This window comes from Diadema antillarum, unplaced genomic scaffold (genome assembly GCF_040938485.1).
Source record: "Diadema antillarum isolate AM-2024a unplaced genomic scaffold, OU_Dant_1.0 seq00000660_RagTag, whole genome shotgun sequence".
Lineage (NCBI taxonomy): Eukaryota > Metazoa > Echinodermata > Echinoidea > Diadematoida > Diadematidae > Diadema > Diadema antillarum.
The window spans coordinates 539,883-556,362 of record NW_027271572.1 but is presented as its reverse complement, the minus strand read 5'-3'; the positions used below and the strand labels follow the sequence as shown (position 1 = coordinate 556,362).

General features: G+C 39.2%; 1 protein-coding gene across 3 annotated transcripts in view; it reads right to left on the bottom strand.

Annotated features, from left to right (window-relative positions):
• Positions 1-5,993: 5,993 nt before the first annotated feature.
• LOC139736663 (sialidase-2-like) overlaps positions 5,994-16,480 on the bottom strand; it is a 31,551-nt gene continuing 21,064 nt past the window's right edge. For all 3 annotated transcript variants that reach the window (XM_071647412.1, XM_071647413.1, XM_071647414.1), the window contains exons 4-10: positions 14,001-14,171; positions 12,933-13,068; positions 11,876-11,969; positions 10,254-10,340; positions 8,901-9,043; positions 7,205-7,399; positions 5,994-6,444 (exon numbers count right to left, since the gene is read on the bottom strand). In XM_071647412.1, the coding sequence (XP_071503513.1) occupies positions 6,088-6,444; positions 7,205-7,399; positions 8,901-9,043; positions 10,254-10,340; positions 11,876-11,969; positions 12,933-13,068; positions 14,001-14,171 (1,183 nt within the window). In that variant the 3' untranslated portion in view covers positions 5,994-6,087. The remainder of the gene's footprint in view (positions 6,445-7,204; positions 7,400-8,900; positions 9,044-10,253; positions 10,341-11,875; positions 11,970-12,932; positions 13,069-14,000; positions 14,172-16,480) is intronic.

Genomic DNA, 16,480 nt, shown 5'->3' with positions numbered 1-16,480 from the left:
ATTGTATCACAATGATAGACCACTCCTTTATAAAAAGCCCCAAAAGATGAAGAGTTCAAACACAGCAGAAAACTTCCTCACTAGTATTGGGCACAAAAATCCTTCAGAAATGCTCTTCAGTAGATTAACCCGTTGAAGACGAGTCCCGCTTATACTCGGGCAGGTGTCTATGGGAAATGCGTGTTGTAGCAAAATCAGCCCGTCCTCAACGGGTCAACAGAGGATACTCAGCTCCCTGTACAAGTTGACTGGGACATCAAAGTTGAGATGAAGTCCAAGCTCTAAACACACCCTGTGACTAAATCATTTTTCATTTCTTTTTAACAAGTAGGATGTCGAATGATACCAAATGTTTTCTTTGCCAGTACAGATTTTGCTCACACAAGGTTGACTGTACATCATGCTGCATGCGTTACTCGGGAACTAATGCTACATAGTCACCAGTGGTGCTCGTAAATGTGCTAGATATTGATGGTAAAAGTGTCTTGAGTGGACGGCATTCTCCCTGCATTTCTTTCTCCTTTTTTTTTTTTTTTTTTCATGCACAGTAAAATATTCACAAAGCAGAGTAAGACTTCGGCCACCTCCCCTGAAAAAATGCAGGATAGATTTCAGCACGTCAAGAAATGTACACAAATATCATCCTATATAATGCATTTTTACCTAACATAGTATACTCTCACTCTCTCTCTCTCTTTCTTCCTTGCTCTCTCCTATCTGTATACCACACACCAATTAGCAATAATTCTACTACATCTGAGAGATATTATATATTAAAGTCATAACATATTTCAATAATGCCTCAGGCGACACTTCGTGGCGGTGGCATAAAAACAGAGCACATTAGAGGTTGGATCAATCCACACTACAAAGCCAGACTACCTTGAAGCATTTCATTCATCAACAATGTCATATTTCCTACCATGTCGTTTGAAACATATATTGTTCACAAGCCTGGGTATGTTCCACAGGGGAGGGGGATATATTCTGAATGAAGGCAATGCATGGGGTAAATTAATGAGCATAATCTGTCATACGATATAAAAATTACTACCATTGAATATAAGTACTCCCTATAAGATGGTATATCTCTCACAAATTATTTCTTGTCCTCTGATTGGTCGAGGGCATTAAAAGTGACAAAATATATTTCCACCATGAAAATCCTAGTCCAGCTATTTCCCAAGGAAAACATTAAAAAAAAATCATATCCCGCTGCCAAAGCAATATTTGCCTAACATACGTACACCACTCTTGTCACAAGTGCATATTTCAGTGCATGAGACATCATGTCACAGTACCGTTTTCATCCAAACCCACGGCATCTACACTTTGCGAGAAGACAGTAAAGGGTATCGCACAGTCGATGCATACACTTTTATGTGTAATTTTGCGTGTGGAAAAAAAGGACAAACCTTTAGATTGGTCAACCACCTACTCAGTCAGTCCGCAGCGCGAGCGAAAACGCACATATTTATTCAAGTCGTATGCACGGCTGAGCGGTGCTTGCATACGTAATGAGCAGATACATGGTCATGAATAAATCCGTGTAGAACGAGTATTTCTTGTCAGTTTTCGACACTTTTAGTATCGACAAAAAGATAAAACATTAGCAAATATGCTCATGATCAAAATAAAACGAAAAGAAGAATATAGAATATCAAAATCTCTCTCAAAGTTCGGTATTGTATTCAAAAATATTCCTTTACGTTTGACGCCAAAAAATTAACCTGAAATCTTTCATGCCCCTCTAAAATATGGTGAAGACTATGTCCGCTAAAGTATATAGTATCACAATAAGGGCATGTTTTCTCATCTTCATTTCAATACGGGTCAGGAACTAGCAAAATTCAGAGAAATGTCTAGCGTCGAGTTTAAAAAGATTATCCTCGCGTTCGCACCGGAATTCCGGGTCTGTGATTGGTCGAAATCTGTCGCAACACGCGACGTGTCGCATTGCGTAGTATCCATTGGCTGCTGACTCAATGCTGTGAGTTCAAAAACTATGTATCAGATAAAAGTGTCATTGATATGAGTAATAGCTGAATAGTGTACAATTGAGTTGGAGGTAATTTGAAAATGAAAGCCTATATTAGTTTCATGAAATCCATGATTTTTTTAAATGTTAGGTTCCAGATTGTGATCAAATTTTCACTCTCTATACAAAACTTGAACTTTACACAGGAACCAATGATGTGTATGTGAGTGTGCACTTACAATGACCCTGAACAATGGACCTGGCTACCACCTGTCCCGAGCTCTGCTGCAAGGCACATGAATGCTTAATCAATTATTCATGTGGATTGCCCTGAGCACTGCTAGTCTGAATTCTTGACACAGGGTGAAATGCATGCACATGAAAGAAGTAAGCACATGTTTCCAAGGGCTTGCACACACCACATTTCAGAATGAACAAAGACTAGCTGCGATAGTGGAATTCCTCATGAAGCATTCCAATCCTGGTCATTGTCCACGACCATTGTCTGGGTATCAACAACACACTCCACACGTGTTCATTCACTACCCCACTTCCGGTAAGAAAACATAATTTGCCTTGTTTTCAACAGGAAAATTCACAACCTTAAAAATGGTGCCCCTCTTCGTTTTTTAATTGATCATACTCGCTCAAGTTTCACGATTGTGAAATCGAAGAAATTACGGAGATCTATTTTCAATACCAGTCAGGAACTAGCAAAACATCTAACTATGATCTAAAAGCTTCTTGAACATTGGCAAAATAATCGTTTACTTTGATGCTAAAATGGATTATAAAATGGGTTCAAGAATGTAGCCAATTGGAAGCGCTGAAATGAGTCACGTGTGCGTGCATTAATTTTTACTATCATGCACGGCCTTGCAAAAAAGCGTTAAGTCACTGACGTCACAATGTTTACACTAGCAGTGCGCACTTAATCAGTTGTTACAAGTGCGTCGCGCGCTACCATACGCGCTGTCAATCCTGTAAACAACTTCTCGTTCGGGCTGCCAGCCGGCCTTTCTTGTGCACAACAATCATGTGGCGTACGTATACACTTATACGTACAGTACTTACATGTGCGGGATTTCCGAGTGCGACGTGCGTAAATGTTTGGGACGAACATCCTCAGACGTCTTGACCCACAAAGGTACGTGAAAAACGCTGACAAATGCTGTTAGTTTTCAAATTTTTGACCCATTTTATAAAACAAATGATGCACAGGATTATTTCGTGGCGTTAGTGGAGGCGTAGCTCACTCTCAGGTATTTACAATGTAGTGCAACGTGATTTCGCCTCGTGCATGTTTCACAATCGGAAATACCCTCGAGTGCACTATACGCCTACACTAACGCACTCTATCCTGTGCATCATTTGTATACTACTACATTGAGATCAAAAATAGGGAAATTAGGTATCAAATTGATGTGCATAATCAGCTCTATAACTTACCCAACCATCCTGGGTCAAACAATGCACTGCGAAAGCTATGAAAGCTGTTGTTGCGACCTCTGCAAAAACTCTCGCAAAGTATCGCGAAATGTCGTCAGTCTCAAGGGCACAAACTGCGCAAACGTGATTCTGAATAAAATTGTCGTTCGTGCCTCATTATCGCACGCGCTGCGGATTGACTGTACTCTATTTTTGCTGCTGCTCTTAAAATTCAGTGGAGGGGATATAAAACAAATATACCAGGCCATTGTTTGAGGTTCTGCTTAAACTATGTGCTTTCAATGACTTCAATAGTACAATTTTCTGAGGGGATGCACCCCTCAGAAAATAGTACTATTGAAGTCACCTTTATATGCACATAGTTTCAACCAGACCCTCTCAGGCCATTTGTACAATATTCTATGGGTACCTCTAAGTAGCTGTCATGATCATGTGACCATCACATGACTCAGAATTCTTCATACAAAAGCACTCCTCATTTGCTTGGTGTACACATAGGCAAACAGCATTATGCCATTTTTCCTCAAAGGACATGCTTTCTCTGTAATTCCATGACAATAGTATCACACATCATCCAAACAAAGAATATACCGGGTATAAAGTCAATTCCTTCATATGAATCAAAAGATAACAATTCCCGGGATGTGTTTTAGTGTACAAATGCAAACGGCAAATACTAACTGGTGAGAGCCTGTAGAGTAATAAAACCAGATAAGAAAATGCTCAGCTGACATTCATTCTCTCCTGCTGTTTGTTCACCCAATCATTTTGTCTTACCGACAGGTAACTTCTTTATCGTGATCATTGTGTCTGCTGGTGTCACTCTGGTATTGAAACTTGAAACTGAGGAATGTGAAATGAGGAGAGTTCGGTCTCAAGAAAACACAGAGGTGACTTCCAGTGAGAATACTGACGTGACATTTCCCTTAGTGATTATTCCGTGTGAACAACAAATTTCAAATACCTATAAAATACAGCCTACTTGCAAAAAAATCAATACTGGGAACTCACATGATCTTCAACTAATTTGTGACTGCCGATACTCTCTACACTGTCTCACAAAGTCACAAGTCTGTTTATCAAGTTCTATGGAGAGAATCTCTACTCTCTTAAGAATCAATTTTACAAATGCACTGTGATAGAAAAAAACAGTGAGAACGAAATGGCAATACTGGCACCACATCTACAGATGCCATTTCACAGCATGCTATTTCCCCAAGTTGTTCACATCGTAAACATATGGGGGAAAGGTGGTGAGGTATCCAGTACCTCTTTGGTATTATAATGTTATCAGGTCTTTGTCTTGCTTGACCATTTACGCACACACAGATGATTCCATGAATCGTATGAACAGTACTTGAGCAGCTCTACGCGTGGCTTCATTCAACACTCGTGAGAAAGGGTGATTATACAGCACCTAGCTTTATAGCACAGGACCCCCGACATCCAATCCCATTCTAGTGAAATCCCATTCTGTGCATGCTTGTGCCAATGTGAATAGGTTTGCACATCACAAATTCAGGAACTGTTTGATCACAATAGGTATCACATATTTCTCATGATTTAACTCGTCATGTTTTTCTTTATTTGCTGCACCCACTAAAGCTCCAACCCTTATTTTAAAAGAAAAACCAAAAAAAAAAATGTCTTGCCTTTTTTGATGTCACCAAAGGTAAATTCAGTTAAAAAAAACAAAAAAAAAAACCAACAATAAGCATAACAATACCTAATGGCGTGCATTGTGCTACAACCAGAAGAAGAACCAGCACACAACAGCACAATTGGCTCTCATATGATACATTTTGACACCTCCCATAGTCAAAGACTCAATCCTGGAGCACGTTCAGCACGGCAAATGACAATCGTAATTGATCTGTGTGCATCGTAACTGAAATTTTCTGTGATGCTGCTACATGAGACCTTCTTGCCATTGTGAGTTTGTGCCTCGGAAAAGGTATAAAAGGTGATTGACACGTGGTACTGCAATGCCTATTTCAGCTGATTTTCCTGCTGATGACATCATAGGGGGCAAGTAAGTTGTTTCTTTAGGGGTGGAGCTTTAATATTAGGGGCATAAAAAAGAAGAAAAACAAAATAATTAAACACCTGTGATATATATTTTGATTACAAAAAAAAAAATGGAATTTGTGATTTCTAGACCCATTTACAGTGGTAGAAATCAACATGGAATTGGATGTCAGGAGACTTATCTACTCAGTTTTGGATACAGTCCATCATTACTTTAAAATCAACCTTTACTAGCTGGTTGGTATTGGGTCTGAACCCAAAACTTTCCAAGATATCAAAGCTTGGCGGTCCCAAATAAAAGTGGCACACATCACACAGTTGGCAATGCAACAAGCCCAGGCAGAGATGACATGAAAATCGTTCCAGTCGATCCCAGAGTCCATCATGATTTTCGTCGTCACCTCAACACCAATTCCAAGCGCAAAGTCTCGACTGGTTCTCCAGTCGATCAGAATGGGAATACACAGCAGTATTACAGTTGACGACATGCAAGGACTGGTGCAATTCACTATCAATGTATTAAAGTTATACCGAGAAAAACTGTGACCAAATTCCACAGCAGCTTATTATTACAATTGCTATGAATTCTGATTTAGCCGACGACAGAACCTGAATGAAATCACTTAACTCCACTAGGCAGGGGGGAAATGTAAATGTTCTTTGTCTAGTCCTTCGAGTAACGCTTCCAAGTTGAACATTTTAAATACTAGTGTGTCGTGCGAAGATCGGTTCCCAGCCTCGAATAGCACTGCAAAGTTCTGAGACTTCAGTCCCGTGACGGGGTTCCTGACCTCAAAGTAGGTGAGGTCCGAGTAGCCGGAGAAATTGGAGAATACCTGCCAGGGGGCGCTCCACGACCGGCAGCCGTCCTTGCTGAGCCTCACGGACAGGTGCTCCCGGAATTTCGGCGAGGCGGGGTTGGAGAAGAGCACCCACGTCGAGGCGCTGGATATGTGCTGGCGGGGAGCGGGAAATCCGATCATACTCCCCTGTGAGGTGTGGTGGGCATTAAATGACAAAAAAGAACCAATAACACAATGCTCTGCAAGTACCACTGACAGAAAATGAAATTCACACATGCTCACAACTATGGATCTAGCATGGAAAAAGAGAGATACATGTATGTAGTTGAAGGGGCATGAGACTAACAAAATATAACATTTCATTTAATACAGACTATACACTAGGAGAGCAAGATAATGAAAGCAACAGTCAGAGTTTACCCCTTCTCTTTTCAGAGGCATGAGACGATGGAGATCTTCTGTGAACATCAGCTACTTCTGTTGTCAAAATACCTAACTACTGTACTAACTATTGATGGGGCTGAGACAAATGGTATATATTATAAAAGCTATTTCTTATTCCACCTTTGCTGTGAATGAGAAATTTAGTTTTGAGGGGATATCTTGAGGATTGTCCAAAAAACAAAAATGAGCAAAAAAGAGAAGAGAAGAGAAGAGCATGCAGGGGACAAATCCACACAGAGTACTGTATATGGCAAATATTTCGCGAGGTTTTTATTTTCGGGAATTTTGCAAGTCAGGCGCTATCCGCAAATTAAAAGACATGTGAAATGTCAACTCTGATCACAATATGAATATGACATGCATGTATAGGCCTACATTTCTCCATTCAGTGCAGTACTCCACAATCTTGAATTTATATGACCACTCGCCAAATCGTTAGGAAGTTCTAATTCGCAAAAATTTAGACTCGCTATTATATGGCACATACAGTATGTGACAGTACCTGGCATCCTGCCGCCTTGGATGGCACCACAAAGTTTTCGTGGTTGATCTTGTAGCCGGGTTCCACCAGCTCCTGGGCCAGGCGCCCCACCCCGAAGGTCTCCCCGCCATTCTTGCTGAAGGAGATCACCCGCGTCAGGTCGGCGTGGAGCGTTCGACTGTTGAGACACAGCTCCCCGCCGTCCACCTCCACCGCCTGTCAAAAGATCACCAGTAGGCTTAGTCACACATGTTAGATTTAGAAGAGTGCAAGTCAAACTGCGATTCAAATCACGCCTTCTTTGCGCTCTGGTTCACACATACACAGGCAAGATTTTTAAAAATATGATCTAAATTTCACTGGTTCACAAAGAAAATCACGACTTAAGTCGCACCAGTTCGAGTGTTGCCAACCTGCGCGTTAATGAGTCTAAGACTTGATGACCTGACTTGACCAGACTGTCCAGCACAGCTTGCATTATGGGATATAAATAACTGGTAAAATTTCACACAGCATTCATACAATTTTCACACCAACTATAATTTTGTATTCAGAAAAAGTGTGATTTTTATAAAGAAACATTGCACTGTTCGTGGTGGGCCGAACACAATTAGTATCTCACTAATAGTCACGATTATTTTGTCCACACACATTAAAAAAAAAAATGGTTTATGAGTCACAGTTCAAATCATGACCCAAAAAATCACAACTATTGGCGGCCATGCCAATGGGCCTAGAGTTATTGGGGATTGAATCAGCCAATCCTCAACAGATTAAATGGCCAAAGTCCCTATCTGGTCTTAAGTTAATCAGGCATATTTGTGTGCATGCAGTCATCTTGAACCTTTAAAGTCTCTACTGAAAATGTATCTGACAATGGCAAGAACCTCTCATCTGGGGATCAAAAGAAACAGAAGCCTAAATCCCCTTTTTTTTTGAATAGCTAGATTTAGGGGAGTGGGTTAACTCAAGCCAAATCTCACTCCTCCCCCCCCCCCCCCCCACAAAAAAGGAGACAAAAGCATAAAACCTGCTTCTTGCATCAACCACATATGATGCATTCTTGTATAACTTTTGTCAATACACAGCTTCTCGTAAGCTTCTTCAAACCTTTTTTTCTACAATGAATATACTAGCCAAAAACATGTGTGTAGGATATGTGAATGCATTCACAGAATATGCACATGATCTAGGCATAAATAGAAAGATTAAATAAAAACTAACAAATGGTATTCTATAAGAAATTGCAGTGCAGGATTTTTCACATCATTGTGAAAGGTTTTTTCTTTTTAATTACAATGTAATAACATCTACATTGTAAAAGCAGGCCTTCTGGACAGTAGAGAAATTACGATAAGACACTGCCTACATAAATGTATGTTACAATGTCCATACAAGGATTTTATGCTACCAGTAATCGGGCCTCTGAACATATGAGATGTGAAAAGGCCTCTCATCAACTGCCCCACTCATCAAACCTCTTTTTGTTTTTCCCAAAGCCCTAATATAGAAAAAAAAAACACACACCCAATGGGAATAGGGTTAATGGGGTAGTTAATCATCAGTCCTCGATCAGCCCATTTCTCTAATGACACATATTAATGGGAGCATTTATTGCAAAGTTGTACTGTCATTATGGGTAAAGCCAGGTCATTCACACCAAGTTTTTGCTGCTTAAAAAAAAAGAAGAAAAGAGAAAAAAGAAGAGGGGACCTACCATCGCCTCATTTCCGTGGATTGGCCGCCAAAAGGGGTCCATTCCGAACGGGATGCGTCCACCGGGGAACCAGGTGTCCCCGTTATCATCGCTGAAGATCACATTGGCATAATTTGTCGTGTTGTGGAAGTTATCCAAATAATCTGAAAAGGGAAGCCATAAAATATGTCCGCAAAAACAAAAAAATATATATATACATTATCATATAGCTTTACGTGCATCCAACCACAAGGTGTCTTTACATCAATAACATATGGGAGTAGTGCATAAAAGCATGGAGCTACAATGTGGCATGTATACGTACGTACAGTTGGTAAAATGAAAAAGAATTATTGAAAATGAAATGACTCAATTCTTGCCACTTTTAAGTAATGCATCAATATTATTGACTGTTCTGATTGCATATATCTTTTTGATAACATTGGGTGGATGACACGTTTGAATGGTACAAAAATATCAAATGGGAATTAGTGGACATGTGTATTTGTTAGTGCATTTCGTCAGGTGAGAATGATAACTGAGCTATTAAGGTTGCCTCAAACACTAAGGCTTTTGTGCCAACTTAACGGCCTCATCATTCTCACCGGACGATTTGGACATCAGCTCTACTTGCAATGAAAGCCAGCTGCAATGCAGTCGCTGACGTACTATGACTGATGATTTCAAATATACACGCCCATACAAATATTTTCAAGTAACACCATTTTATGCATTGAGAGCTATTGTCATTCTCCTGTTGTGTAACAGAGAGAGGTGGGGGGGGGGGGAGAAATAGGGAGAGCTAGACAGAGATTGATGTATTCATATATGGTATTCATATAGCATGATATCCATTACTCATAGCTGTTTGATGCATAGAGGGGATGGCAGCAATTACACAAATTGCAAAAATGCTGGTATATCTTGCATATTATGTTTTTTATGTAACATCCCAATAGCTCTCTGACCACCTCAGCTGAGGTGCTTATTGGATATCTTATTGATATTTGATGAAGTAATTGTAGGGAGAGCCGGATCTAGTTGTATGCTTTGCATTATGTATACCTTGTGTTATGTATTATGTTTTGGTGGATGGAAATAAAGTGTGATTATTTGAATTAGATTGAAATAATTCTGAAAAAAAAAAATTGCCTCGGAAATACTGGAGGTTTATCTCTGTTACCACTGCACACTGCTGATGTATAATATAAGCTGATTAAACACCAAAATCCAATACAAAACTTTTCCTGGACAAAAACCATGCAATCATCATTATTCAGTGTGTATATTATTCTCTGACAATAATCTCACTCACAGCACTGTCTTACTGTATGTACCACCAGAAAAGTAAAACCCTCTATACTGTGCACTCACGTAATAAAGGACCTATTTCATCCTTAACAAAGTAGTTTCCAGGAACAATTAATCTCCCTGATGCCATCTGAATACCATGGCCAGGACCTGGTTGAAATCAAATCAAAAGACAAAGAAGAAGAAGGGGAAAAAAAAACAAGGAAATTATGTTGAAGAGCACTAATATACAACACTTGGCTATCTTATGCTGCATTATAAACAATCAAGAATATGACGTGAACAGTGAAGCCATTCTGATATTGTACGACCCTAGCACTCCTAAACCACTGAGCGTATCTGATTTTGATGGAAACAAACGTAGGCAAATTTCCACTGCTCTTAGAGACATTCATGGTAGGGAGGGAGAGTAGACAGAGAAAATAACATCCTCCTCAAATATTGCATTAGTATTGTATGCATAAATGGAAATATTACTAATTCTTTCTCATTGTAGCACTGACTTATGTGAAACAGTGAACATTTATTTGAACCTTTCAACATCAAAAAATACTAAAACTAGAAAAGCACTCTGAGAGCGCAGACCTCCGCCAAGCATGCAGCTCATTTCCACCACTGATCTTGTTCTTCTATAGAGATATCAGTGATTTCCACCCATACGTACGTACACATTGTATATAGCATTGTGTGCTGAAAGTCGCCCGATTTCCCATATGGAAGCCATTGTTACGTCATAAACCCTCAGCTGCATGGTGCGCCTCGCCTTACCAGAAACTAGAGCACGCACTTTAGTGCGCGCATGCAAACTTCAAATATGCGCAGCCTGAACTCCCAAGTTCATTGACCCTACCTGCCAAAATATCAAAAATCCTTCATAAATTCCCCCAAAATTTTCGGATCACTACCACAAGTTAATCGTTTGTTACTTGTGTCATTCTCAACCTTTCCTGCAAGTTTCATCACAATCCGTTAACTAATTTTTTAGTTATTTTGCACACGGACAAACGAACGAACTAACTAACCAACAAACAAACGAACGGTAACGAAAACATAACCTCCTCCCTTGGCGGAGGTATACATATACAATATTACGTATATATAGTCAGCTGAGAACCAGAAGGGCGCTATCATTTTTTTTTTTTTTTTTGGGGGGGGGGGGGGGGGTAGTGAATTATTGGTATCATGTTGTAGAACTTGATCTCCTCTACATTACGGTGTCAATTTTTATTTGTTTTCGTTTTCAGTGAAATATCAAAAATCAAACCACAAGGGAACTATTTTACCTGATATTTTGAACAATGCTTCATACAAATCTACCAGCTTTTGATTAAGTAAACTTTTTATTTGATAATAAAAATTAATTGCTTCATTTGTATATATGCCCAAATCTTAGAAGGCAATTATAGCACCCTTCTGGTTCTATAAGCTGATGATATGACTATATCACAAACACAGTAGTGTCTATCACATTAACTACAGATATTGTTCATTCACTAAAATATATACATGTATCAATGCAAATCTCTCTCCCTTTTACTATAATATACAACACTTATTAACCTGTTAAGGAGGGGCTAATTTTGCTACAACATGCATTTCCCATTTAGACACCTGCCCGAGTATACTCAGGACTCATCCTCAACGGGTTAAAAAAGAATACAAAAACAAAGCAGTCCCTTTAATACCTGGGGCATAGAGTGCTGGGGATGGTCTCATCTGGCCGAGGGTTGAGCTGGTAATGTCTGTGGGTATTGTCCATGTCTCCCCGCAATCAAAACTCTAGATGATACAACAAGTACGGAAATAGAGAGCAAAGGGGAAAAAAAGTTTAAAATCAAACCATGTCACTGGCATGGCAAGACTTGTGAGATCACATACAATACATGCTGTAGGATACATGTACATCTTGTATGTAATAAAATAACAAGAGGGATGATCTTTAATAAGGCTATGAATCAAGGCAATGACAATTTCATAATATACCTGTACTTGTTATGAGCATACCAGCCAAACATGTGATAAATAAAGAAATGAGGTAAAAAAAAAACAAAAGAATAAGATCTGTTCTAGAAATTTCTGTTCACCCTCTTCATTAAGTCTGTGAAAATCCAACATTTTGTTGTTTTCATTCTCAATTTCTAACCTTTGTAATATGGCTCTCTTGCTACGAAAGAGATGTACCCATGCTGTTTTCTATCCCAAAATTCCACAGAAGTAAGACAAAATCAGTCACCACAACTTTTGGAGATGTCTCTGAGACCAGCTGGCGACTGGAAAAATTCTCAGAAAATAGCAAACATGTTTGATTCTCTCACGACTCTCTGGAGACCAGGCTAGTCTCCAAAAGTCACAAAGACATAGTTGAGACATCTCTGAGACCAGCTACAGACCGGAAAAAGTCCCCCCAAATATTGAAGATTTTGTTTTCTCTTGCCACTGTTCGGAGACCAGACTAGTCTCCAAAAGACATCACAAAGACGTAGTGGAGACGTCTCTGAGACCAGCTACAGACCGGAAAAAGTCCCCCAAAATATTGAAGATTTCGTTTTTCTCTTGCCACTGTTCGGAGACCAGGCTAGTCTCCAGAAGACATCACGGAGACATCATAGAGATGTCTCCATGACAACTCTACGACCAGAGAAACTCCAGTCGCCAGCAGGTCGCCACCTGACAATGAGATACCCACTTTAGACACACAAAGTCACGTTTATAGTACACAGTCGAGTCAATCAGTCTACTTACTCTGGTCACCATGAGCTGCTGATTGTAGACGCCTTCCCGTACCAGCTTCCACTGGCCGACCCAGGCCGGAATGAGTGTAAAGACCAGTATGATGGCGTCCAGCGTCTTGTCCACTATAGGGACTGGATTCATTGCCCTGATGGAATGCATTGAAAGAAGACCACACCGCATGACAGACAAGGGGACCAAAAAAAAAAGAAAAAAGAAGTAAAATATTAATTTTATTTCATTTCACTTCATTTCATTTATTTATCGTCCCCGAGTTGGATAAAAAGTGCTGCCAAAGTTTTGTTATCTCTCCATCATTCTAAAAAGAACTTGTCCTATATCACGATTTGATGAGATAAAATTCACACAAAAAATTATGTAAATCAGTTTCCCTTTGTTTGCATTTATTAAAACTTTATCATGTTAACAAACATAATTCATCTGTAGCCAGCTCACCTTCAAAAACTGAATCAGAAAAAGCTGTTTTGCCAGGCACACACACACACACACACACACACACACACACACACACACACACACACACACAAGAAAATTGCTAGTCCTATATTCTAAAAATTGTGTGTCTGCCCGTACAACAAATAGCATTTACAGTTTCCAAGGCATTTTGCAAAAGCAGTATGAGCTATGAAAAATTTGACACATTCTTTTATAATCAACTGGAATAGATTTAATTCCAAATGCAAGCCAATTTAAAGTAGTTTCTGAAAAGGCATTATTGAATTGTTAGTTGAAACTTTTATAAAGAGGCAAATATCATACGAGTAATCCTTTCATACTACAGTATGCCCAAAGCAGTTATGGTGGAAATTCAGAGGCAAAAAAGAGGGGGAGGGGGGGGGGGGGGGGACTTAAAGAAATAAGTATGGAGGAGATCTAGAGCATGATTGGATGTCAAAATGAATATAAATAGATAGCCACATGGACAACCTGACAAGCACCTGGCTGGCTACTGATGTAGTAGAAACAAACAAACAAACAAACAAACAAACAAACAAAACAAAGAAACAAAACAAAACATGAAATAAAAACAAAAGCCTTGAAAACCTAAGCTTGACCTACCTAAATCCTGTTTTGGATGCAACAATTTGCAGGTCACCCCATTCCACGTTCCAGTCCGTCCGTTTGCCTCTCCTGAGCACGATGTGGATATTGCCGATGTCGTGGTGTGTGTCTTTGCGTGCCTCGCAGAAGGCTAAGAATGTATCTTTGTGGTAGACCAGAGCCGGTATTCTAGTGGGGAGGATCATCGTTTGTGAAAAAGACAACCAGAAATGAATTGATATGAGACCTCATCTCCAGATGGATGGATGGATGGATGGATGGATGGATGGATGGATGGATGGATGAATGAATGAATGAATGAAGAATGAATGAAGAATGAATGAAGAATGAATGAAGAATGAATGAATGAAGAATGAATGAAGAATGAATGAATGAATGAAGAATGGATGAAGAATGAATGAATGAATGAATGAAGAATGAATGAAGAATGAATGAAGAATGAATGAAGAATGAATGAATGAAGAATGAATGAAGAATGAATGAATGAAGAATGAATGAAGAATGAATGAATGAATGAATGAAGAATGGATGAAGAATGAATGAAGAATGAATGAAGAATGAATGAAGAATGAATGAAGAATGGATGAAGAATGAAGAATGAATGAAGAATGAATGAAGAATGAATGAAGAATGAATGAATGAATGAATGAAGAATGGATGAAGAATGAAGAATGAATGAAGAATGAATGAATGAATGAAGAATGAATGAATGAAAGAACGAATGATGATTGATTGGAATGCAAGGAAATTAAAATAATGAAAATATAGAATACGGCTGCATATTAGAATCATTTCCTTAGCAAAAATTGAACTGTGACACAAGAGTTCATTGTATAATATAAAATGCCTCTTTTTTTCTTGTTCAAAAAGAAATATTTTGATATTGTTTTGATGACTTATGTATGTGACATAGAGTAGAACAATAAATATCTCAGTGGGAGAAAACAAAAATCATTGGCAGTACCATGAATACTAGGCATCAATAAATGAAAGAAAGACAATAAATTAATGTAAAGAAATGATGAAAAACAATTAAACAAGAGGCTAAAGCTAAAAACATAGCACTCGTAAGGGCTCAAAATTCATCTTTCACCATTTCAAATTTGCTTGGAAAGCTCTACCAAGAAACTTGTCTGGCTGATGCAATGTGCCGAGATAATAATGATGAAACATTTTTTTGTCGTTGTAGTATCTTGAGTTCAAATATGTGAAATAATGAAAGTCGGTATACCGACATTCATTCCGGAAGTGCCTTCCCCGTTCAGTAGTGGGTGTGTAGAATGCTACAATGGTGTCAAAGCAGAAGCATTGAGTTGCATGCAGAATGAGCTGCATGCAATTCACTTTCATGTGCAATGGATACCAGCACATGGCCCAATTTGGCGTAATCGATGTTGCAACTGAATACCATTTCCTTCTGAAAGCAAGATTGTTTGGTGGTGCTTCAGAATGAGAAATGTCGTATCAGATGTGACATACAGTACCCCTGTACTGAAAATTGTGGCATACATTGTAGTCTAACACAAGCTACAAATTTGGAGTAACCACACTGCAAAGGGAACCACATTGATTCACAAATCAAATATGTTAATTCTTTATAGCTTTAGCATTACAAATTTCTCCCCCCCCCCCAAAAAAAAAGCCACTGACATCACAGGATCGACTAATAGACACATCATGGACAATGCCATGCATCTTGTAAAGTGTCTATTACAGCTAGAGTCCAAAGCACCTGCTGTTAGGTAATTTTTCCACCCCACTTGATGACTGAAATGCTTCTATGCCTGTGAACATCATTCATCTAAACCCATTTGGTTTATAGATGCAGACTTTTGTTCATAAGGTTATATGAAATCCTCTGTATTGTATGGAATATCTGCTTAAAATCTAACAGTAGACACATGTCACATCAGAAACTGGAGGGAAAATGTAGTCCTGCAGAGACACGGTGTATGACACACAATGTCTCAATTTATTACATAGTGGCATGCGCAGTGTGTAATCTTGTCACTTGTTTGGCATGTTGCCATTGTACATGAATGAAATTAGACACATTTGTTACTAAATATCAAAATTGGAATATGTGTGCACAGAACTTAAATACTGCGCAAGAATAGATCATGCAACTGCTGTGGCAAATGGCAGCAACTGTAAAGGTCGTATGGGCACAAACCAGTTTAAAAGTTAGTCACACTTTGAAAAACTTATCACTTCTGGTTCTAGAGAAGAAGATTTGTATTTTAATGTACGTAAAGACCCCTTAGCAATGTACCCCTGGCTACTTACTCATGGCACTAATTTAGCTAAATCACTTCTGATTCTAGAGAAGGTTTTTTTTTTTTTTTTTTTTTTTTTTTTTTTAATAAATTCCTTAATTTGGGGAGTTTGGGCATCAGTGGGGGCATCAGTGGGGGCCGGGGGGGGGGGGGGGGGGGGGGGGGGGGGGGGGGGGTTGCGTGGTGCCCATTTGAACAAAT